Source organism: Vigna unguiculata, chromosome 10 (genome assembly GCF_004118075.2).
Source record: "Vigna unguiculata cultivar IT97K-499-35 chromosome 10, ASM411807v1, whole genome shotgun sequence".
Lineage (NCBI taxonomy): Eukaryota > Viridiplantae > Streptophyta > Magnoliopsida > Fabales > Fabaceae > Vigna > Vigna unguiculata.
This window is the reverse complement of record NC_040288.1, coordinates 356,329-381,567: the sequence shown is the minus strand read 5'-3', so window position 1 is coordinate 381,567 and position 25,239 is coordinate 356,329. Positions and strand designations below refer to the sequence as shown.

The 25,239-nt window shown below is 31.6% G+C and overlaps 3 protein-coding genes across 3 annotated transcripts; 2 read left to right on the top strand and 1 right to left on the bottom strand.

Annotated features, from left to right (window-relative positions):
- Positions 1-1,546: 1,546 nt before the first annotated feature.
- LOC114166621 (metalloendoproteinase 4-MMP-like) lies at positions 1,547-3,016 on the top strand. The gene has a single exon (XM_028051373.1). The coding sequence runs from the start codon at positions 1,636-1,638 to the stop codon at positions 2,740-2,742; it is 1,107 nt and encodes a 368-aa protein (XP_027907174.1). The 5' UTR covers positions 1,547-1,635; the 3' UTR covers positions 2,743-3,016.
- Positions 3,017-6,154: 3,138 nt separating this feature from the next.
- On the top strand, positions 6,155-8,214 carry LOC114166633 (pentatricopeptide repeat-containing protein At1g06143). The gene has a single exon (XM_028051386.1). It carries the CDS (start codon positions 6,208-6,210, stop codon positions 7,882-7,884), a length of 1,677 nt encoding a protein of 558 aa, XP_027907187.1. The 5' UTR covers positions 6,155-6,207; the 3' UTR covers positions 7,885-8,214.
- Positions 8,215-23,721: 15,507 nt separating this feature from the next.
- LOC114166533 lies at positions 23,722-24,767 on the bottom strand. Its single transcript, XM_028051283.1, has 2 exons — positions 24,546-24,767; positions 23,722-24,284 (listed from the first exon to the last, which is right to left on the bottom strand). Exons 1-2 carry the CDS (start codon positions 24,641-24,643, stop codon positions 24,014-24,016), a joined length of 369 nt encoding a protein of 122 aa, XP_027907084.1. The 5' UTR covers positions 24,644-24,767; the 3' UTR covers positions 23,722-24,013.
- Between the last annotated feature and the right edge of the window lie 472 nt (positions 24,768-25,239).

Here is a 25,239-nt window from a genome sequence, read left to right as displayed (position 1 = left end):
TTTGAAAAATAAAATAATTAATTATTTTTAAACATTTCCATCTCCTTTATTTTCTTTCTCATACTTGTTTTCTATATTAGACTGGCAGCCCCATTTAATTTATATCCACCCTTTATATTTTGTTGGACATTTCTTCTTGCACCCTCATTTTCCTTCCTGCACTCCATAAGTTTTAATGTCCCTATTTTACCCTTTAGAAATATTTTATTAAAAATCATAATTTCTCATTCTTGGTTTTTTTTTAAATCATGTCATCATCCTTTTTTTAGAAAAATTTCAAATCTGTCTCATTTTGTTTATGTATCTTAATTTGGTCCATATTATGAAATTTTTGATGCAATCATATTCTTTCCATTTTTAGTACCATACTAACAATGTTTGTGATACTTATTTATATATTAATTCGTGATTTTTTTTAAATTTTTTAAAATTTAAAATAAAAAAAACTTGTCATGTATATTGATATCATATCACCTGACCATATCAATATAAAGTAATAGTACCACTTCAAGTATTATTACCTTAATCTCAATTTAATTTTGTATTTTTATTTTGTCTTATTTCGGCCCAAATATTTTTTTTTAAATAAAACAATTTCCTTTCTCTTCCGATAAAAATCAATATTAAATTTTATGCTAGGAATATTTTTATTAAATATTTTTAACAAAATTAAATTTATATTTTACATTAAATTTTATCTAAAGTTATTTTCCCAACTTCTTGAAACGCATATTAACATGTAGAGTGGCATGTCAATTTGTTAGTCAACTTGTCAATTTCACAGGTTTCTCTCATTTAGTTTCCCCTAAAAAGTATTAAGAATAACAAAACATGAAAAAATTGCAAGCAACTGTGTATAATGCAAATCAATTTCCCAACTCCTTATTAATCAACTTTGATTGTTCTTCACGTTCAAAGCCATGAAAGACAGTTTGTAGCATTACCCTCTTTTTCTATTATATTCAATTTCTGTGTTACTTTGAGTAAACATTACGTCTGAAAGATGTGAAAGAAAGACAGGGACAACAACCAACAATGATGGACTGTAACTAACTTCCATACAACATTCATCTTTTCCACTCCTTCAAGAGAAAACAACTCTAGACAAGTGTGTCTGTTACCTTCAACATTCTCACTCTCCCTTTCATATCCATTCAAATGAATTTGCTTTGTTTTTTAAGTTACTTCATAACACATAAACCTATTTCGGAAGGTGACACAAATTTATCAGTGAGGTATGGTCTAAGGATTGTTTAATACACAACAGAAAAAAAAAATAAAAAACATCATAAGATTATAAAAACTTATGACAATAATTAACTGATATCAGAAGATCTTAAATACTTGAAATACTACATATGTTTGTCAAAAAAGAAAAAAAATCTACAAAACAGAAAACACTTAATTAATCACACGTGTTGCAGATTCTGGCTATTATTTAGCCTCTGTTGCAGATCAATATCTTATCCTTGTACCATACCATATATGAATCATAGGCAAATCAATGTTCGAAAATGGTTATAATGATTAGTTAATTAATCCTTGTTTGATAAAAGTTGACTCTATATATATTACTTCGTACCAAAGCTTCAATCTATATATGCCTCAAAATCTACAAGCTCTGAAGCAACCACCATGTTCCTTTCACTCACATATTCCTTCACGTTCTTCTTCATTCTCATTCTCATTCTCACATCATCATCACTTTCATCACACGTTGCAACGTTCACACCACCACCCACCAAAATATCCATCACAAGCCACAACATTCAAAGCCTCAACAATGCAGACAAAGGGACTAAAATCGCAGGTATATCGCAGTTTAAACGATACCTACATCGTTTTGGGTACCTACGAAACAACAACAACGACAGTTTCAGTTTCAACGATGAATATGATGTCGTGTTGGAATCTGCTCTCGTTAGATACCAAGGAAACCTTGGTCTCCAAGTAACCGGGAAGCTCGACTCCGACACGGTTGCTCAAATGATCACACCAAGATGCGGCGATCCAGACACAAACACAAGACCCCACAATCACGATCACAATCACAATCACAATCACGTTCATTCTTCAAAGAACTTCGTGTTTTTTCCGGGAAAACCACGTTGGTCGCGTTCAATGCCGATGACACTCACCTACGCCTTCTCACGTGAGAACATGATCCGTGGTGGTTTGAGCATGAAAGAGATAAGAGAGGCATTCCAACGTGCATTCTCGAGATGGGCTTCGGTGATTCCTGTTAGTTTCGTTGAGGTGAGTGACTCTGAGGTTTCGGACTTGAAAATAGGGTTTTACAAGGGGGAGCATGGTGATGGTGAGCCCTTTGATGGGGTGCTTGGGGTGTTGGCACACTCCTTTTCACCAGAGATCGGCCGGCTCCACCTTGACGCGGCAGAGACGTGGGCGGTGGACTTTGAGGCCACCGTGTCGGAGGTGGCGGTGGACTTGGAGTCGGTGGCCACACATGAGATTGGACACTTGTTAGGGTTGTCTCATAGTTCGGTGAAAGAGGCTGTGATGTATCCGAGTTTGAGGCCAAGAGATAAGAGGGCTGATCTGAACATTGATGACATAAAGGGGGTGCAGTCTCTGTATGGATCAAACCCTAATTTCAGATCAGAGTGGTCACTGGAATCTGATATGTCGGCAAATAAAGGTTCCAACTTTGTGAAACCTTTGAAGTTGGCTTCTGGTCTCATAATCATAATTTCTCTCATGCATAGTTTATGTACATTATAGTTCATAATTTGAACTCTTTATTTTTTTCTCTTTTTCTTTTCTTTCCAACTTTTTGTTCCTCTATGCTTGTGAAGTAGAAATTCAATGATGATGTGGGGTCGAGATAGTATGAAGAGGTACGAAGACCCTTAAGAATGAATTATTATATGTAATATATATAATCAAACAGATAGTGAAGGTTGTTGTTGTGCTGTTTAATTTGAGATTTTGTGAGTAATTGATGTATTGAAACATTTATGTGAGGTTTACTTAAAGTTGGAAAAAAAAATCTTAATTCTTGTTTTGTGTTTTTAAAAAAGTGGTGTTTCCTCTACCTTCTTTTGTATAATTGTATACTTGGTCTTGTTGATTTTATTGAAGGGATCAAATTTAATTTAGAAAATCGATTCAAGCATATATATATATATATATATATATATATATATTAATGTTGCATAGTAGTTAATTAATTAAAGTTAAATATGTTTATAGGAAGTTCCAAAATTTGGTACATTTTGACTCTTAAATTTTAAAAATGAATTATTATTTTTCTCTTACGTGCTAAATGACATTATAAACTGTTATTTGAATTGGAACGTGTGAAGCATTATAAATTATTATTTGAGTTGGAATGTGTCAAATGATATAAACAATACAAACGTAAATTTGAAATATCTTTTAATACAAAAAAATCAACAATTTAACGCAGTTGGAATATGAGGATATATTTATTCATTTTCAAAGTTTGAAGATCAACTTGTAACAAAGTTTGAAATAGAAACAAATTTTAATTTTGCATCAAAATTTAGGGATTAAAAACAAATTTATCCTATTAATTAAAAAACGGAAGATTGTTTCAAATGAGAGAAAGATAAAAAGCTTAAGCAATTTAATTTTATTTATCACTAAAAAGAAATTGTGGAATTATTGATGAAATTATTTGTAATAATACACTCTTTAAGACCTTTATATCGTCTTTTCATAGTTTTAATACCTAAGAAAGATGGAAGGTGGTGTTGCTTTTATAACTAAGAGCCATGTGGTTTGGTAGTAACCATGTTAATTTTGAGCAAAAAGTTCTTTCATCTTCATTAAATTTTTGAGGATGTGTTGCTGCAAGCTTGGAAGTGGATACATAAAAGGAGGTTTTTATTATCCTTTTAACAACCGATTGGTGGTGTGTTCCTCTCATCAAACATTAATATGGAAGGCGCGGTGCTCGTTAGAATTAAAGTTTAGATGTTTGAAATACTTTTGCAATTAATATTAATATGGAAGGTTCTGAGTTTAACCCCTAAGGAACAATTTGGAAATATAAGGCTGATTCCAAGGGTTTGAAGGTAGGGTGGAGAAAAAAGGTCTAATAGGTCGGTCTGTAGGTTCGTCAAGAAAATGTGGGATGAGTTAGGATATTAAGTTTATTGATTCACAAAAGTCCGGTCTGCAAAAAGTCCACAACACGTGCATGGATAGGTCGCATAAAAAAAAAACTTGCACTTGTGTATATGGATTACTTCCTTTCTAGACTTCTATATGAACGTTCCAAATTCGTGTATAACTGGACCAAACTTATACGGGACGGACCAGACTTTTCATCCCGCATTGAAAAAATGCGGACGGACCAGCAGAATGCAGGTTAGGCCGGTTTACATTGCCACCCCTATTTGGAGGAGAGAGTGAGAGAAGTTTTAGGTTCAATCCTCTCGCTAAGAAATACTAATAACTAATATTATCGATAAAAAAAGAAACATGTAGTATTGGTTTTGCACAAATGAATAGGGATATAACGTAGCTTAAAAGTGATATATTTACCATATAGAATTGATGCATTTTAGACCTTTATATGCATTAGACAGATCTAATTTGTAGAACATTAATTGGTATGAATAGGGTTGAGTATCTCTGATGTCTCTTTTACATTATATATTCTTTCTTATGAGAGAAAAAAAAAAACATGTACACATTGTATATCTCTCTTAATACAACTCATTATTTAATTTTTTACAAACAAGCTCTAAATGCATTCAATGATATTTTTTATTTATATGGTTCAATAATGTGTGTGTTTTTTTTTATATTTCTCTCTTTCATTATATTTGTTAAAAGAAATAATAAGTTAAACTATTATTTATTTAGAATAGCTTTTAATTTTTGTTGTTGTTTATGACGTAGTTGAAAATGTTTAATATTTCTCCATGGTAAATCTATATTATTTAAATCTTCATTATACCAAAGATAAACATGTGGTCAAGACGTAGCTTTGCTAAATTTTGCATATCTGATTTAGGCAAATTCTAACTTTCTTAATTCAAGGTAAAATGTTACCGTTTTGAAAAAATATTTTTCATAATTTAATAAAACGTAAAAATCTTAAATTTGATAAAATTTCAATAATACCAACATAATTAAGTATCCGCTCGAAGAACAACACAATGTGATTTCAACCGAAAATAACAAGTTATGAAAATAAATTATTCAATCCGATAATTTAAGATGTAATATAAATTATTAATTTCTAACCACTTGTACTAAATATTAAACTAGAGTAAGGTTTTCTATGCGCATGAGTAAGATTTTTAATTTAAATAAAATTAATACAACTAAAAACAAACAATGTCACCCAAACATATTCAACATTTCTTATTTCTTGTCAATCCAAACTACTCTTCACAAATTTTCTATAATTTAATCCTAATCATTTAAAACAAAATAGAGATTAAAAAGGATTAAAGTCACGGCACTAAAACAATTAATTAGTGCCTATTATTTTTGTTATTCCTAAACCCTAAATTATAACTTTAATCACCGTATAATATTATTCACTTCTTAAAAACATTCAAATTTAATGAACTAAAAATATCACAACTTAAATTAAACAAAAGTTATACCAAGTAACATAGAGACATTCATAAATTATCGGGGTTAAAACTCCAAAAAACAATCACAATGATATGTAAAAAACCTATTTTAATGACGAATTTGAACTCAAAAACTCTAATACAATAGAAAAATAAAATAGTCTATCACCACACAAATACACATATCAACCTATTCAGACCAGAAAAGAACTTCCAAAAATATATACAAACAAAACCAAATGAAAAAAATATTATGCCCTCAAAAATATAAGGAAGAAAAAGTAAAGATCCTAATCTAAATAATTGTTTGTTAAACTTTTGATGTCAATATTACTATTTGACATTCGTATAAATTAATATTTTATTTAAATAATAATATTTTATTAAAAAAAATTGATGTCAAATGATATTATTTGAAAATAATAATATTTTATTAAAAAAATTGGTATCAAATGATAATTATTTGGGAACGGTGGAGTCAAAATTCAAAATAAACAAATTGCCTTATTTACAAAATGTTCATCACATAATAGTTTATTTTGTTGTTTATAATATCTTAGCCATTGTCTATTTGTTCTTTGGAGAACTGCCATGAACAACACTGCCATGTACACTCTTCAACACTGCCATGTACAAAGCTACTCTAAAAGAGACTATTTTGGGTCACATTAAGAAATGTTTAAGCCAAAAATCACTGGAATCGGTCTACGCCTCCATGATCAAGACTAATACAATCCAAGATTGTTTTTTGATGAATCAATTCATAAGTTCATGTTCCACCCTTTCTTATTTTGATTTCGCAAGTTCAGCTTTTGCCCAAATGGAAAATCCTAATGCTTTCGTGTATAATGCATTGATTAGAGGTTGTGGTCGTTGCTGTTACCCAGATCATGCTTTGGGGTTTTATATACACATGTGTAGGAACAATGTCATGCCTAACAGTTATTCCTTTTCTTCTTTGATCAAGGCTTGCACTTTGTTGATGGATTCAGTTTTTGGCAAAGCTGTTCATGGCCATATCTGGAAACATGGGTTTGATTCTCATATGTTTGTGCAGACTACTTTGGTTGAGTTTTACTCAACTCTGGGTGATGTGAGTGGCTCACGAAGGGTGTTCGATGATATGTCTGAAAGAGATGTTTTTGCTTGGACCACGATGATTTCAGCCCTTGTTCGGGATGGGGACATGGCTTCTGCAGGTAATTTGTTTGATGAGATGCCTGAAAAGAATATAGCTACGTGGAATGTCATGATTGATGGTCATGCAAAATTAGGCAATACTGAGTCTGCTGAATTTCTGTTTAACCAAATGCTTGCAAGGGATATTATTTCGTGGACAACCATGATGAATTGCTATTCTCGAAACAAAAGGTACACGGATGTGATAAGATTTTTTCATGACATGGTCGACAAAGGAATGATGCCTGATGAAGTGACCATGAGCACTGTCATTTCAGCCTGTGCTCATCTAGGAGCCCTTGACATAGGAAAGGAGGTGCACCTTTATCTGATGCTGCATGAATTTGATCTAGATGTGTACATTGGGTCCTCACTGATTGATATGTATGCAAAATGTGGGAGCATAGATAGGTCCCTTTTGGTGTTCTATAAATTGCAGAACAAAAACCTGTTTTGTTGGAATTCTATCATTGATGGACTTGCAACTCACGGCTATGCCAAAGAAGCACTGAGAATGTTTGATGGGATGCAGAGGGAGAGAATCCGACCAAATGCAGTTACATTCATTAGTATCCTAAGTGCTTGCACACATGCAGGATTTGTAGAAGAGGGTCGTTGCAGGTTTTTGAGCATGATCAAGGACTACAGTATCACTCCTCAAGTTGAACACTATGGATGCATGGTTGACCTATTGAGCAAGGCTGGTTTACTAAAGGATGCTTTAGAGATGGTGAGAAACATGAGAGTTGAACCTAATGCTTTTATTTGGGGTGCCTTGTTGAATGGTTGTAAGCTACACAAAGACTTGGAAATAGCTGATATTGCAGTTCAGAATCTGATGCTGTTGGAGCCAGGTAACAGTGGACTTTACAGTCTCCTTGTGAGCATGTATGCCGAAGTAAATAGGTGGAGTGAGGTAGCAAAGATTCGGACAGCCATGAAAGATCTGGGTGTAGAGAAGAGATCTCCTGGAGCTAGCTGGGTTGAAATCAATAAGAGGGTTCATGTATTTGCAGCTTCTGATACGTATCATGCTTCTTATAGTCAGGTTCATTTGTTGCTGCTTCAACTGGATGACCAACTAAGACTAGCGGGCTATGTCCCTGAATTGGAATCTATTTTATAGTGATGCAAGAAAGATTGAGATTATAATGAAAGAAAATGATACATTTGTTGAGTGGTGATAGCAGAATATTAAAAGGTGCAAAGTCAATAGAACATGCCTTTTGGAAGCCATCAAGGATCGCCATCATCATAATATTGGTTCATCTCCTCCCTGCTTCATACTTCTTTAATGAATTCACCTGCAGCAGCTTAAACAAAGAAATAGTCACATCAAGTTTATACACAAACAAATTAGTACTTTCAAAGTTACTCAAATTTTGCTGAACTTAGATATTAATAACTTTTTACAAATATTAAATGTTAAGTGATATAACTGTTGATTAGGGTATTATTATCTTTATAATCTTGTATACCAGATTTTAGATAGCTCAGATATTCATAGATGCAAGATTTGACAGTAGAAATTTGCAAATACTTTAAGTAACATTGTATACTTTAAAATAAAGTTGTGTACCAAGTTTCAATTTGGTTTTAAAAGTTTGCACAATTTTAAAATAGGGTAACAATGAACAGGTATGTATGCTTTTCCATGTTCTAATATATATTTTGAATCACTTTTTTGTTCAAATAGCTTTTCTTTCCTCTTCTTTCTTTTTATGCAGGGCAATGTAGTTTATAGAGTTTATATTAGTTTTCTATCTTCCTATTTTAATTTTGTGTGAGAAAGAAATGTATTAAATGTAAAATAATGATTTATTAATTTGATAGTAATAGTGTTATATAGTAAATGTTAACAATAGATAATTTTAATGATCATGACCAACGGTAAGACCATACAGAGAATAAAGTAATAGTCATTTTTATAATCATTAATTAATAATTACAATAATTGTAACAATTGATAATATTAAAAGATAACAAGCACAAATATTACACAAATTAAATTATCTGCGTTGTTTTTTGAAATAGATCAATCTAAACCCAACCACGTTATTTACATTATTTGATTCAAATAGTAATGTTTTTTGAATCTAATGGATTAATTAAACCTAACTAATAAAATGTTATGAATATGAAACTATAGTGATGTCTTTGCTTAATAATTTCTCACCCTTGATGAAGAAAAAGAAAAGAAAAGTGTTTTATGGTGATTTATCCAATGATATCAACATCCATGTGTTACAAAAGACCAAGATTACTTGTGTTATGTAAAGCTGACAACATAATAGTGCAATCCAGTTGTTACATAAATTGGCCACAGTTATGGTCTGTTTGTGTTCGTAAAAGACTAAAATAAAGGTGTTTGATGAGTAAGATTTGGCTTTAACGTGTTCACTTAGATTTTAAAGTACCAAGATATTCCACATGCAAATGGATAAGATAAAGCCTCACTTCTTTCTTCTTTCTTTCTATATTTTTTTTTCTCATTTCTTTTCCCAAAGTAGCTATATAGCTAGGGTTGAGGCATAGATCAATATACGAAACTTTTGATGATGTCACTTTCCATTAAATTATCTCATCCAAATATCTAAAATTTTCTCAATTCTTTATATATGTATGGATCTCATTCTTTGAAAGATGTTAAAGGTTTATGCATTCGATGGAAATACTAACATTTGCCAAGCACAGTATTTTCACTCAATCTTTTTTTTTTTCATATAATTTCACATCATGCATATAAACTAATGCATTTTCTTTTTAATTTAGATTAATGTGGTGATCATTTAGGTTAGTAATATACATGTTAACTGTAGCACAAATAACACATTACTAGACATATCAAAATATGCTATTTTAGGTTTATTCATTGACCATATGAAATCATATTGAAATTATTACGATAAGTTGTGTATGACTTTTATTCTCTTATTTATTGTTGGTGTATGAAGAAATAAAGAGATAGGTAGTACAAAAGGAAAATATTGTAGATATATTTTAAAAAAATAAAAAGAATGTAACCATTTTTATATATCCTGACATAATTTATTGTTGAAAATACATCGCTTCTTAATCAAGGGATGTAATTCCTATGCATGGAAATCACTGAATATTTGTTTTTCAAGGTCCTGGAATTATTATTTTTATTCTTGAAGAGATTTACATTCATATTTGGAAAGGTGAAGGATAATATCCACTATCATTCTAGAAATCTCAAGTTTTCATTATATAAATAAGGGACCTTGAGAGAGTTGGAGACATACAAGACTAGTTGAGTGATCCAACTACTAAGTTGAAGAGTAATAGTGACTTAAGTATCATTTGAGAAAGTTTTCATCATTTTTTGGTGAGATAGTTGTAAGTAATCCAAAGGAAGAAATTTACATGGAGCAACCATAAGGGTTTTAAAAACTAGGCATGGAACACCTAATGTATTGTTTGAAGAAAAATCTTTATCCATTGAAGCAAGTCTCAATATATTGTTATAAGAAGTTTGGATATTTTATGATTAAACACAATTTTTCAAAGACATCAGTTGATCAATGTGTGTTCATAAAAAGGTATATCAATAATTATTTTATTATTTTACTATTATATGTTAATGACATATTGATTGTGGGTCATGATAAGAAGATTACTAATATGAAGAAAGCCTTAAGCAAGTCTTTCACTATGAAAGACTTAGAACTTGCAAACCAAATCCTTGGAATAAATATTATAAGAGATCATTCCAAGAGGTTATTGTGGTTGTCGCAAGAAAAATACTTTAAAAAAATACTTAAAAGATTCAATATGGACACAATAAAGCTAGTGAATGTTTCACTTGTTGGGCACATGAAGTTGAGTAAAAATCATTTCCCAACAAGTGAAGAAGATAAGTGTGATGCCCCGACTATTATACTAAAATAATTATTATTTGATAAAAAGATATGGAATTAATTTTTTTTTTCATAAGATTATCCTTGAGAGAACATTAATAATAACATAACTTCATATTCATATATGTAGTTTGCATCTATGTAATTGTTCATGAAATATTACAAAAATATATATTTGTTAAATATTAAGAGTTCTACATCAGAATAGAAGAAATTCTATATTTCTAACATCTCCTAAAGATATTAATAGAAATTATCCATGAGTCAATCTTCAGAAGATCCACCAATAATATCCCGAACAACTCTCACTAAGCAGGTTCCTCTTCTGCTCATGCAAAGAGGTACATATGAAAGAAAAAAATATGAAAGGAGTGAGGTCTTTATAAGCCTTAAATATCAATCTTAATAAACTCAACAAACAATACAGACACCGGGGGCCTAGATTTGGACCTACAACCACAAAACTTGATCTTGTTTTACCAGACATATGGATCCATATTCCACTTCTGATGATCCAATCTGAACATCAAAAGTTACTTTGGGAAGTGATTAGGTAGTTGAGTATTTCTCATAAAATATTGGTACAATCATAATTATTTCTTTCTCGAGAATATTAGCTATTCATCGGCTCACAAAAGAGATATATACTCACTACCTAACCTTGGCGATGCCGAGCAGGTATCGGATAGTCCCAAGTTTGGCCTATGAATATCCTAGTCCAGGGCGCTATTCTGAACTATCCAGATATTCACCTACTTGGTAAAACTTCCTTAGACCCCACCATGGTCCCTGCCTTTCATCCCGCAGTGTACCAAACTGTGACTTCCCAAATACAAATACTTTGACACTGGTTTAATCTCAACTTATTGAAACCAGACTTAACTCTTACTTAACTGACATACTCTTGGATATTTTCAAAGGTCATTAAATGTGATGACTATCAATTCATGTCATTGTATAAACAATATACAAAGAATATAAAACAACGATAAAATGGATATGCAATTTTCTTCTATCCAAGCTCACTAAATAAAATAATATTTACTTTCACTTCACATTTATTTTTATTTTTAATTATAAAATAATGATAAAATAAGAATCAAAGCAAGAACTTTAAGTAAATAATTAGATAAGGATTAGAACATTATAATTAAATATAAAAATATAAATTAAACGGGACCAGTGCATAACTTGAGATATATTAATTGAAATAAATAAACAGGATCAGTGGAGATAAAAATAAAATAAATAAATAGGACCAGTGCGTAACTGGAGGTAAATAAAATAAAATAAATAAATAGGACCAGTGCGTAACTGGAGGTAAATAAAATAAAATAAATAAATAAATAGGACCAGTGCGTAACTGCAGGCAAATAAAATAAAGTAAATAAATAGGACCAGTGCGTAACTGGAGGTAAATAAAATAAAATAAATAAATAGGACCAGTGCGTAACTGGAGGTAAATAAAATAAAATAAATAAATAGGACCAGTGCGTAACTGGAGATAAATAAAATAAAATAAATAAATAGGACCAGTGCGTAACTGGAGGTAAATAAAATAAAATAAATAGATAAATAGGACCAGTGCGTAACTGGAGGCAAATAAAATAAAGTAAATAAATAGGACCAGTGCGTAACTGGAGGTAAATAAAATAAAATAAATAAATAGGAGCAGTGCGTAACTGGAGGTAAATAAAATAAAATAAAATAAATAGGACCAGTGCGTAACTGGAGATAAATAAAATAAATAAATAAATAGGACCAGTGCGTAACTGGAGGTAAATAAAATAAAGTAAATAAATAGGACCAGTGCGTAACTGGAGATAAATAAAATAAAATAAATAAATAGATAGGACCAGTGCGTAACTGGAGGTAAATAAAATAAAATAAATAAATAGGACCAGTGCGTAACTGAAGATAAATAAAATAAAATAAATAAATAGGACCAGTGCGTAACTGGAGATAAAAATAAAATAAATAAATAGGATCAGTGCGTAACTAAATATTAAATAAAATAAATAAACAGGATCAATACATATTTGGAGATTAAATAAAATAAATAAATAAACAGGATCAGTATATAATTGGAGATTAAATAAAATAAATATAAGAGGATAATAAATGAAAATAAGTTAAATGAAAGTAAAAAGAATAATATATGAGTCAAAATAAATAAAAGATTAATATAAAACCCATGAGTTTATCAAGATTAATATATAAGAGCTTAACCTCACTCCCCCCTTACCTTATTGAAGAGCACACTAATAATATTTGAAGAGGACTAGGATCTCTTTGAATCTTTGCTCTAAACTTTTTTTTTCTCTATTTTCTCTTTCCCTCTCTTCTTTCTCTTTCTCTTTCTCTCTCTTCTTTCTTTCTTTCTCTTTCTCTTTTCTTTCTTTCTCACTTTTTCTCACTTCTCCCGTAACTTCTCATTTCATACATATATATAAGCTTATACATGTGCTTATCTTTCTCATCATTACCTACATTAATGAATGTTTATCTCTTAGGTTTTTTTTTTTTTTTCTTTCCTTCTTATCTTTTCTCATCTTATCTTCTTCTTTTTTTTTCTTATCTTTTCTTCTTATCTTCTTATCTCTTTTTTTTTATATATTTTTTTTTCTCTTTTAAAAGATTCTTCATATATATATATATATATATATATATATATATATATATATATATATATATATATATATATATATATATTATATTTGTTTAATATATATATTATATTTGTTTTGTTTTTATTGTTATTTTCAATAAGTAAAAATTACATCATAATAAAATATATTTTTAATGTTTAAACTACATAAAATATAAAACATTAGTAAACATAGAAGATTTTCTAAGTGTTTTATTTAAAATAAATAATACAGTTTATTAAAAAAAAGGGATGTTACAATAAGTAAGGTGCCTTATTCATTGGCGGTAAGAAGACTTATGTACACCATGATTTGTACTAGACTAGATATTGCTTATGCAGTTGGAGTTCTAAGTCGGTTCTTGTCAAATCATGGTAAAGACCAGTAAAATGTTGTGAAATGGATACTAAAGTATCTAAGGGGAACTACCAAAAGGTGCCTGGGTTTTGGTAATGGAAAATCCATTTTGGAAGCATACATTATTGCTGACATGGTTGATGATGTAGATGAAAGAAAATCCACATTTGGATATGTAACTATTTTTGCATGGGGGGGGGGGGTGTTGATTCATGGCAATCAAAGCTTAAAAAGTGTATTGCCTTATTAACTACTTAAGTTGAGTACATTGCGGCATCTGAAGCTTGAAAGGAGACTTTATGGATGAAGAATATCATGTGTGAATTAGGTCACGTCAAGAGAAGTTATTTGTGTATTATGAAAATCAAAGTGCAATTCATCTAGCTAAGAATTCCACTTATCATTCCCATTCAAATCATATTGATATTCGCTATCATTGGATAAGGAAAGCTTTGGATAATGGATTATTAAAGTTGGAGAAGGTTCACACAAATGATAATTGGTCTAACATGTTAATTAAGACGATACCAGTTAAGAAACACTTGATCTGATAGGACTATTGATACCCTGAATTAAGTCGGGAAGGGGGAGAATGTTGGAAATATATCCCTCCTTGATTAAGGGATGTAATTCCTATGCATGGAAACTAGTAAATGTTTTCTCCAAGGTCTTGGAATTATTTTCTTTAACTCTTAAAGAGATGTACATTCATCTTTGAAAAGGCGAAGAACTTTTAATATTCACTATCACTCTTTATCTAGAAACCTCAAGCCTTCACTATAAATAAGGGGCCTTGAGGGAGTTACAGACACACAAGTGTAGTTGAGTGATCCAACTAATAAGTTGAAAAGTAATAGTGAGTTTAGTATCATTTGAGAGAGAAAAGAGAATTTCCATCATTTCTTAGTGAGATAGTTGTAAGCCATCCAAAGGGTGAGTTTGTGTGTTATCCTCTTAATAAGAGAGATCATTTTGTAATCATACTTTAATAGTGGAGTTCTTATACTGGACTGGTCTCGTGGTTTTTCTTATCATATTTGAGTGAGTTTTCCAAGCTAAAAATGTTGGGATTTATTCTCCTATCTTATTCTTTTTTTCTTAAGCCTATTTATGTTATAAAGATAGAGGGAAATTTGTTCGCTTCCGCATATTTTGTTTAATTTCCCAACATTTATTGTATTCAACTAATTAATGAATAATTAGGGCAAGAATCCTAGTTATCTTGTACTTAAATTTCACGACGCTTCTCATCATGATTTGTAATATATATAATACTATGATTTATCAAAAGAAAAAAAACTTTTAAGTATATATACTCCAAGATATTATGAAATATTTTCAACATATTTATAGTTAATATCTAATGATATAATAATTTATTATCATATTCTATTATATCTTCAAGATATTATGATATAATAACTCATTATCTAATATCTCCAAGATATTACGATATAATAATTGATCATCTAATATCTTCAAGATATAATACTTGATTATATTCGAGTAACATAATTTGGTTAAATATATTTGATTGTTTATGTCCTAGGAAGCCTATATATACACATATACAGAACATGGTGAACTTGAGCATATAGTCTTTGTAGGTGAACTTCCTTTCTCTGTGACTTGGAGCTCAGTTGCACGTCACTCGTCTAGTTAGCTTTACCTCGAAGACTGTTCACCCAAAGCCGGTAAGAACATTTGGCCCCCACTATAAGGACTGAATAAAATTATTTCCAAACCACAAATTTTATGGTAATGTACTACAATTTAAGCATGTACAAAAATTAATAACTTTCATTTATAAGGAGTGCTCTCTTTTGGAGTTTCAAAGAAAATAGTGTGTTTACTTCTATCCTAAATATAAAATATTTATAACTACCTCATAAATTTTGAAATTGAGTCGATTTAGTTAAAAACATTGAACTTCTTCATAATTATTATGTTATTCTTTGAATTTAGAAAGAGAAAATAAGTTAAATAATATATAAGAAAAAAATGTTAACATAATATTTTCATATTTTAAATTGAATTTGGTATAACGTTAAATTCATTTTTTTGTTACAAAGAAGAATAAGAAATGAGTTTTTTCACTTAACACTTTTCATAAACTGCATAAATTGTTAGGTTCTTCAACTGGACATACAATAGAGAGTTAGAACGTAGTTGACATTCGACTCTTCTCATGATCTAATGGAAACTACCTTCTCCATTATGGACACATAAGAGAGAATTAGTATACAATAAGCAAGATCTGAACCCAATTCGTCCATTTGTTGAACTTGTTAAAATTAATTAATAAATGGTTAAATTAGTCTTTTGATCCCAATTATTTTGAATTGATTCAAGTAAGTCCCTTTATTTATTTATTTTTGTTCAATTAAGTTCTTTTCTTTGAAAAATTGATTAAATTAGATCATTTCCATTATTTTTGAACCAACGGCGTTAAAGACCTATGACGTGCCACTTCGTAGTTTTTTTTTTAATTTCTCCATGTGTTAGTGTCATGTCACATGACATTGTCAATGACACATCATGTCAATGTCACTGTCAAACATCAATGTCTTATATTCAATTCAGTCTCTATATTTATTCTTTGATTATATTCAGTCCCAATTTTTGTTTTACATGGAGCAAATTTATCCATGTGGCATTGAACCACGTTAATTTTGTGTGTTCTTGTACGTCTCTTTCTATGTTCCTTGTATTGTTTAAAACTACAGATTCTCTATTATCAAAAATCTCTATTTGTGTGGTTAATGTTATGCGGTAAATTTGTTTGAGTTAATTATTGGTAGGAAAAAATGTATATCCTTTTGACATTGAATACTTGATAATATATTTTCTTTGTTGTGATTTTTATTTTTTTAAAATTAATTAATTTTTGGAACAATAAAATGGTGGATATGGGCATAAGGTACAAATATGTGTACTGTAATCTAACAAACTTATATTAACTTTTATGTCATTAGTTTGGTAATTAATTTATAAGACACACACTTTATATTTTTACACTTTTATGTAATTATTTAACCATTACATTGTTATTTGGTACTCTCATTTGACATTTATAATATTATAATCTTCTAGTTGATATTTGACATTGGAGAAAAAAAAATATGAATTTCCTTTTAACATTGAATACTTAATAAAATCATACTTTTTTGTATCATTTGTAATTTTTGTATTAATTAATTTGGAAATAGTAAATCGACATATACAAACACATATATAGATATATTCATTCCTCGATAGGAATTATCTATTAAATACAAAAATAAAGAAGAAAGTAAATTTTTACTTTATTAACCTCACATTATCATATCTAATTCAAATCTCTTACCTTGTGTTTGGTTGAAGAATTTCAACAATTCCAAGAAATTGAAATACATATAATAAGAATTACTTGTAATTGAATTCCCTTTTTATCTTAAATTGTTTGTTTGGATAAAATCATTGAAATATCTTAGATTTCCATCTTATTTGAATAAAAAATGCAATTTATATCTTAAGGCACACTCAACTTTATTCTTGAGCTCGAGTTAAATTAGTTTGACCTTCAATTTAGGACGACACGTCTTGAATTTCAATTCAGGTTGACAACCAAAGATTCAACATGAGCAGACTAAGCCTAACCTTCAGCAAGGGCCAACTCGATTTAGCCTTCGGTCCGATCCAGGCTAACTCAGCTCAACTTCGACCTAGGTGGACTCGGCTCTACTTTGTCCATGACTGACTCGGCTCGCCCATTAGCACGGGCTGACTCGACATGACCTTCAACCCAAGTCAACTCGACTCGACTTTGGCCAGACCCGACTCAGCTCATCATCTACAACTGTCAAAATAGGCCACATGGCCCGACCTGGCTCGACACACCATGGGTTGGTCACTTAGTGAGCTAACCCAATCCGACTCACTTATTAAGGAGCCAAAAAAATTTGAACCCAAGCCGACCCACCACATGTTGGTGGGTTAAACAAGTTGGCTCATTAATTAAAAAAATACAAATTTTTTCTTCAATAAAAAAAAACCTAATTTATACTTGTTATTAAAATCTAAATAAACTTTAATACAATCCCAAGGCAATCCAAAGTAATGTTAAACCCCAAATACAAACCAAAATCACAAAAATATTAGTTTTGCATTTGTCAACCCAATATGTTGGACAAAAAGTGACAGCTCAACCCAACCCAAATACAAAAAAAATTGTGTGGCCCTTTATCTGCAAGTGGGTTGGTGAGCCAACTCGAGTGAGTCGGGTTCTTGATGGATCGGGTAAAAGATTGACTCGTACTGAAATTTTTAAGAAAATTTCAACCCAACCCGGCCCAAACTTGTGATGGGTCGGGTTGGCCCATGGGTTCTGACCCACTTTGACATCTCTAGTATTCAATCCAATACTAATTTTCTTGTAGGTGGAGTGATAGTGGAGTGAAAAGGGGTCAATTTTCAAATTTCTTATACTTTTGAGGGTATTTGAAATTCTTATATTTTACTCATTTGAAATATCTTTAAAAAAATTAAATTTGAATTTCTTTTTAATTATTTTATCCAAACAAGACATTTTAGTATGAAGAAATTTAAATTCTTCAAATAAATAAATTACCATTCTAAATTACTCATCCAAACCCAACATAATTTAATGTTGGATATAAATTCCAAATATTATGGATTTTGGAAGTTTCGATATAAAACTTGAACTCTTGATCTTAGATTAATTAAATACCTGGTAATTGAATTACTTACAATTGAATTCTCTTCATTTCTTAAATAATTAGTTTGGATGAAGTAATTTAATTTTTACTTTACGGCGAACTCAACTTTACATTTAAGTCTAACTAACTTAGCTGGAGCTTCAATTTGGTACGAGTCGTCTTGACTTTTGGTTCAAGTTGACCTTAAGCTTAGCTCGACCTTTGGTCTCGGATTGACTCGACCTAACGTTACTTGACCTTCAACCTAGCGCGACGTGGTCCAGCTTGACCTTCGACGATCAGACTTGGTTCGACCTTCAGCCCAACCGGACTCGACCTTCGGCTCAACCGAGCTCGACCTATCGCTAAACCCGGCTCGACCTTTGGTTCAACTCAACCTTTGGCCTGATTCAACCTTTGCCACAAGGCCCTATTTGACCTTCGGCACAAGTTGGGCCGACCTATCTTGACATTTGTCCGACTCGACTTGTCCTTCGATTCTTCCAAGTCTAGCTCGACCTAGGTCGGTCCGGCTCGACCTTTGTTTCCAACTCGGTCCGGCTTGAGCTTTGGCCTGGCTAGACCTAACTTGACCTTTGATTCGAACCGACTCATCTCGACCTTTTGCCCAGCTCGACTCGATTTTTTGGACCTATAGACTTTTCTTGTTCTAACCAATGAGCAATTCCACAACTTGAAAATTTTCAATTTCTTTCTTTTTTGAGTGAATTTCAAATTGTACTATTTTAGTTATTTGAAATACTTTCTTAAAATTATTCAATTTCATTTTTTTTTAATTTTCTCATCCAAACATGTCATTTTCCTTAATGGTGTGTTTGGATGAGGCAATTCAAGAGGGTGATTTATTTATTTGAAGAATTTGAAATTCTTTGTAATGAAAAGCTTTGTTTGGATAGAGAAATTAAAAAGCATTTAAAATGCATGCATTTTTTTTGAAGTATTTCAATTAGCTAAATTAGAAGACTTGTCACTCAACCTCACACTCTCAACCCCAATCGGACCCAACAAACCCGACAACCATGACAAGTTGGGCTGACTAGACATATAGACGGATCGAAGCAGCTTAAAGACCTAGATGGACCGGGGTGACCTGATGACACCGCGGACTTGACAACTCAAACAGGCCATTCAAGCTCGACAACCCACACCGCCCGACGGGCCTGGTGACCAAGATGTGTCGAGTTGGCCCAAGGACCCAAACAGATTAGGCTGGCTCGACGACATAAACGATATGAGCGAGCTCGACGACCTAAATGGGATTGACAACCCAAACAAGTCGGGTTGGCTTGAAGACAAAGACGGGTTGAATCGACCTGACAAGGACGACGGGTCAGCGAGTCCGATGGCGCAAGCAAGACGTGTGAGCCCAACGACCCACACAGGTTTGGCGGGCCAGCCCGACCTCGAGGTGTCGGGCGGGCCTGACGACCCAGACGTGTCGAGTAGGTCCAACAACCCAACCGACCTGTTGACCTGACAAGCCTGACCAGCCCAATGACCTAGTCGGGCTCGACCGACCTGATGACCTAGTCTAGCCCGATCGACCCAATGACCTAGACGGGCCCGACCAGTTCGACGACCCAAGCGATACCGATCGACCCGACGATCTTGCTAGGTCGAGTCGGCCCAACGACACAGACTTGCCAAGTGTGCCTGATGACACAAACAGGTCCAACAACCCATATCGATCAGGCGGGCCCGATGACCTAGTGGGGCCAAGCCGGGCCAACGACCTAGACGAGTTGGGTCAACGAACTTAACCAGCATAACCGACCCGTATGGGCTGTCAGGCTGGTCAGGCTTGTTTGGATCGTCGGGCCGACCCAACCTATCCCGTTTGGGTTTCTTGGCCCGGCTAGTCGTTGGGTCGGCCTAACCCATTTGGATCGTCGAGCCCGTTTCCAAATTTATCATGAACTCAAAACATAATTAAACCTAAAATGAAATTTTATCACACAAGAAATTGAATTATTTTATCTAAACAAGAAATTGAAATGTAAGTTATTTTAATTTCTTTATCCAAACAAGTTATTTAGAAAATAAAGAAAATTTAGTTGCAAGCAATTCAAATACAATGCATTTCAACATTTCAATTTCTCAGCATTGTTGAAATACTTCGTCCAAACACAAGATAAAAGAATTTCAAATTCTCCAAATAAATAAATTAGTCTCTTGAATTGTTTCATCCAAACATACTATTATTTTTCTCTCAAAAGTTAATTAATTTAAAATGTTCACTTGAAATAAAAAATAAATTTTATTTGATGTTGTTTTGAATCAAATTTTTCAACCAAAATTAGATATTTTTTATATACATAAATTATCTTCACGAGAGCATAAATGAAAGTTCCTCCATGGTTTTGTTTCCAAGAAAATTAGGTATGAGTTACTTACCATGACATGACTCTAGCATAAAAGAAATCATAATTTTCACTTTTGCATGTTATCAGCAATTTATGTAAGTTGCTATGATTGGAGTGCAGAGAAGCAAGACGATTAAGTTTTCTACTACTCTTATCTATTGTGTAAGGCTACCTCCAATTACGTGGTTGAAACATGCTGCAATAACATAACCGTGTCCACCATAATTTAACATTTCAAGGCAAAATCGTCGGTGATACAGAGAAGACTTAAAACGCTGTTTCTTCCTCGATATACTTAAGAAAACCGTCACCATTGTCAGAACATTATGGCGACCTTTCCTAGGATGCATGTAGGTTGTTCCCTAATACGACCAACTCACTTAAATGTACCTAGGTAGTCGCTTCAAACCTATGTTTTTAAAATCAGATTCTCACTTAATTACTTTAATTTAATCTCCTGTTAAGTAATATTATTCTATTTGTAAGTTATGGATGCAAACTAACAAAAATATATGTTTTGTCAATGATATAAATTTGATCCTGTTTTTGTTCATAGACTATTTTAGATTGATATAGACACAGTATTGTTATTCATTCTTATACGTTTATCTTTTGAATAAATTCAACTATGTAAATAGTGTTCAAACCAAAAGCTCACACACAACTAAATATATAAGTCATGCTTCTACCACACAAATTCTTCTTAAGGTTACTGTAAGTATACTGTTCCTTCTCCCTCTCCAATTCTAACTAAAATTTTGAAACAAAAATAAATATTACACACCATAAAAATACATTTTTAAATAATTATTTTGGTAATTTATGGTTTAATCTGATTTAATTCTTGGTTCACAACTATAATATTTATAATTCTAGTTTCGGATTTTAAAATATCCAAAATTTGGTTCAACATTAAAATTTTGACTTTTTTTTTATTTCTATAACATAAATATACATGATATATATATATATATATATATATATATATATATATATATATATATATATATATATATATATATATATATATATATATTCAAATGAAAAAAATAAATTATTAGATAAAAATTATAAATTTTTAATTTTAAAGACTTTAATTATAAAAATTAAAGGATCAAAATTAGAGAGTATAAATTAAAGAAGCACAAAAATTGTAATATTCAGATTTCTTTAGTAATAATATTTTTATTATCTTCCCTCGTATTATTGCTAGTAAAAATTTTATTTTATTTTATTTATTATTGGATAAAGAAATTTTATTTGTTTAGCATTACTCATGTTTTAATGTAATTCATGATAATTATTTCATATAGGAATCTACCAAATATTTAAAAACTGGTGCAAACTTGTACATATTATGGTCGTCAAATAAAGATCTACATGAATTGTTCGTAGCTATTAAGTTTTACCCTCGCACTTCTTCAACTTTATTTTCTATCAATTTACAATGAAAAATTGTATAAAGTTTTCAAATAAATAAAAACTATCATTCAATCATAATGTTTAAGAGTTTAAAAAGTTTGCTTTAGATGAAAAATTATGAATAACTTTAACAGTTAATTATTAAGTTCTCTTCTCAAAGAACTTCTGTTCATTACAAAAGCTTGTGCAAAGACTTATTAGGACTAAATAACTTTAATAATCATGCATCAACATCAATTACAACTATGTACGTAAAATAATTGTTGATAAAAAATATATAATATAAACGCACATTATTTAATGACTTTCATCAAAGCCTAAATATATGATAGTAAAACAATACGTAAAAAATTCAAAAGTTTTAGTAAGATGCGAAAATAATAAAGACAAGTGAGTGACAAAATGTCCTGTTCAAACAACATTTGTTTCTCTTCTTTTACTATATTTCAAGAATTTGGTTGAAAAACTTTAATGTTTAAAAGTGTGTATATATTCAGATATTTTAGATGGACATATAGTTGAACAGTAATTCATATGGGTGGGGAAACTGAGAAGATAACATAGAGAAACATAGTTTAAGGAACGTATACGATGACGATAATTTCTTGTTTTTTAGTAAATAGTCAAAACAGACACAGTGGATACAAAAGCCTTATCAACTTGTGTGTACTTTGGAGATATTTTTCTCATAAACTCCTACTCAGTACTGTCCAAACTTGTAAGGAAATATTATCGTGATCAAAATGTATGGTCTAAAAACAACCACCACAAAATAACGAGACCCAGTTCTATTCATCACTAACTTCATGAATCATCACACTTTTTTTTTTCTTCTTTTATCTTCCAAATATTAGTAAAACAAAATCCAAAAAGTTCTAGCCTGCAAGTATGGCTACCATATTTACAGATGTTCAACAGTGACATAATATATCATCAAAGAAAAAAAAAAAAAAAAACTTTGAAGGTACGAGTTCTCCACTTTGAAATGGAGACCCTTGATCTTCTTTTGACATGGCCAATAATAGAGAGGGCCTAGCAATTAAAGGGTCTTCAATGAATCTGCAAAAGTTTGCAGATTTCAGGTACTCTGAATTCTTCTCCCAAAAGGAAAACCAGTGCATTCAATTTAGACTAACTAAGCAAATAGGTGTTTCAATTCAACCCTATCACCATAGTCAAAACTCTCTTTCACATCTATGGATATCCCTTATCCAGATTAAATCAATTTTCTTTCTTAAATTACTTCGGGAATTTCTATATTTATTAAAAAATCACTTCTTTTTTTTACTTTCTTTTTACTTTCTTTTTCTGGTGTCTCAGTCCAGAGAGTACTTAATAAGTTCTTGTACGTGTATATGTCCAATGTGTCAACTTAATTAAACCTTTCCGTCTGGAATTTGGATTCCATAAAATATATAATTTCTCCATCACTTCACAAGTTCCAAATGTCATGCACTGAAAGCTACTTCTTCATATGTACCATGCATTACATCAGAAAACATGTATAAGAGAAGGATGCACATGCATGAAAAAATACTAGAATCTGTGTTTGTGTTTTTCTGCAGAAACAATAATTGAGTCGAAACTAACATCATATATAAGTAGATTTTTGTGACTGCTAATACATTCAACTTGAAGCTTCGTGCTTCTTCTTCTATTCACAAAAGGGACACTTATTATATAACGAAAAAACAAGTAGAGAACACGCATAAGCAAAGTGTTTACAAAGCTACTACTACTACTATTTTTATAAACTTATTACTAAACTAGATTATTAAACCCTTTTGAGAAGCCTAAGAAACACTGATAGTATATATACTCTATTCTCTTGCCGCTTAAGGATGTCTTTGTTTCTTGTTTCCTTTTTCAACACATTACATCCTTGAGAAGCTTGTACCTTCGTGTGGAGGGTCTTGGTGAAGGAGCAGGACCCTTCCCCTTCTCCAAGCTCGAACCACTCTCCTCATGCTGCTTGATCTTCTCACCGGAATATTCCGATCGACTCGTCCCTCCGCTGTGACTTCCGGCCACCGATTTCTTCGAATTACCATGATGTCTTGTGTAGTTTCTCCTCTCACTTTGACACCAATCGCATATCTCAATCTCAACCATTTCCCGGTAGTAGTTGCTACAATACCTATACAAAGATTGATCAAGTTACAAGAATTAACAGTGCATGTATGTGTTTGATGACTATGTACATGTTCATATATATATATATATGCATGATGGTGAGAATGAGAATCAGAGAATCAGATAAAGAAGTGATGCAGTTACATGTAACTGTCATGAAATTAGAGGTATCCCTTTTGATGACATGATGATAAAGAAAGATGATGCATGTATGGTGTTGGATGATGATGATCGAAGAAGAGAGAATCTGAGAGAGCACACATACGAGTGTTGGAATCGGTGACGACATTTGCTGCAGCGGAAAAGCTTGTCAGGGAAGCCAACGTCACCACACATGCAGCAAACGGTTTGAAGGTCCACCATGGTTGGTGTGAGTGAGAGAGAAAGATGCAAAATTTGGAAGAGAGAGAGATAGATAAAAGTGAAGCAGAAGATAGAGAGAAAGAAAGGGTGTTTATATAGAGAAAGAAGAGGGTGAGTTTGTTTGATGATGAAGTCGGTGTATCAATATTATTAATAATTTAATAAATAATAAGGATGTTTATTGTTAAATTATATAAAAATAAATAAATAAATAAAATAGAAGGAGACCACAGGTTACTTGCAGTCGTTTTCAGTTGAGGCAGGGAACCAAGAGAGAGAACCTTAAAAAAAGAAAGAGAGAGAGAGGAAAAGACATAGTGTTCTGTCCTGTGGCTGAGGTTGCTTGATTACTGTTTCTTACTTATGTATATATTTACATATTCTTTTTTCTTTGTGTGATGATTTTCTGTCCTTGTAAACAGTGTAGTGGTATTAAATGACACACTAGTTTTCTTTTTTTTTCTTTTAATGTTGTTTATTGTTGTGAGAAGGTGTCTGCGTCAGTGTGTTTGTTTTTGTTTTGGAACAGTTCTTGTCCGGTGGGTGGGTTTTGGAATTTGGATATAAAATAGAAAGGTTGGGTATGAAAGGTGGTA

Coding starts and splice junctions, on each gene's coding strand:
- LOC114166533 (XM_028051283.1), bottom strand. CDS start 24,643: ATGGTGGACCTTCAAACCGTTTGCTGCATGTGTGGTGACGTTGGCTTC. Junction 24,285..24,545: donor CGTCACCGATTCCAACACTC/GTATGTGTGCTC, acceptor ATCTTTGTATAG/GTATTGTAGCAACTACTACC.
- LOC114166633 (XM_028051386.1), top strand. CDS start 6,208: ATGTACAAAGCTACTCTAAAAGAGACTATTTTGGGTCACATTAAGAAA.
- LOC114166621 (XM_028051373.1), top strand. CDS start 1,636: ATGTTCCTTTCACTCACATATTCCTTCACGTTCTTCTTCATTCTCATT.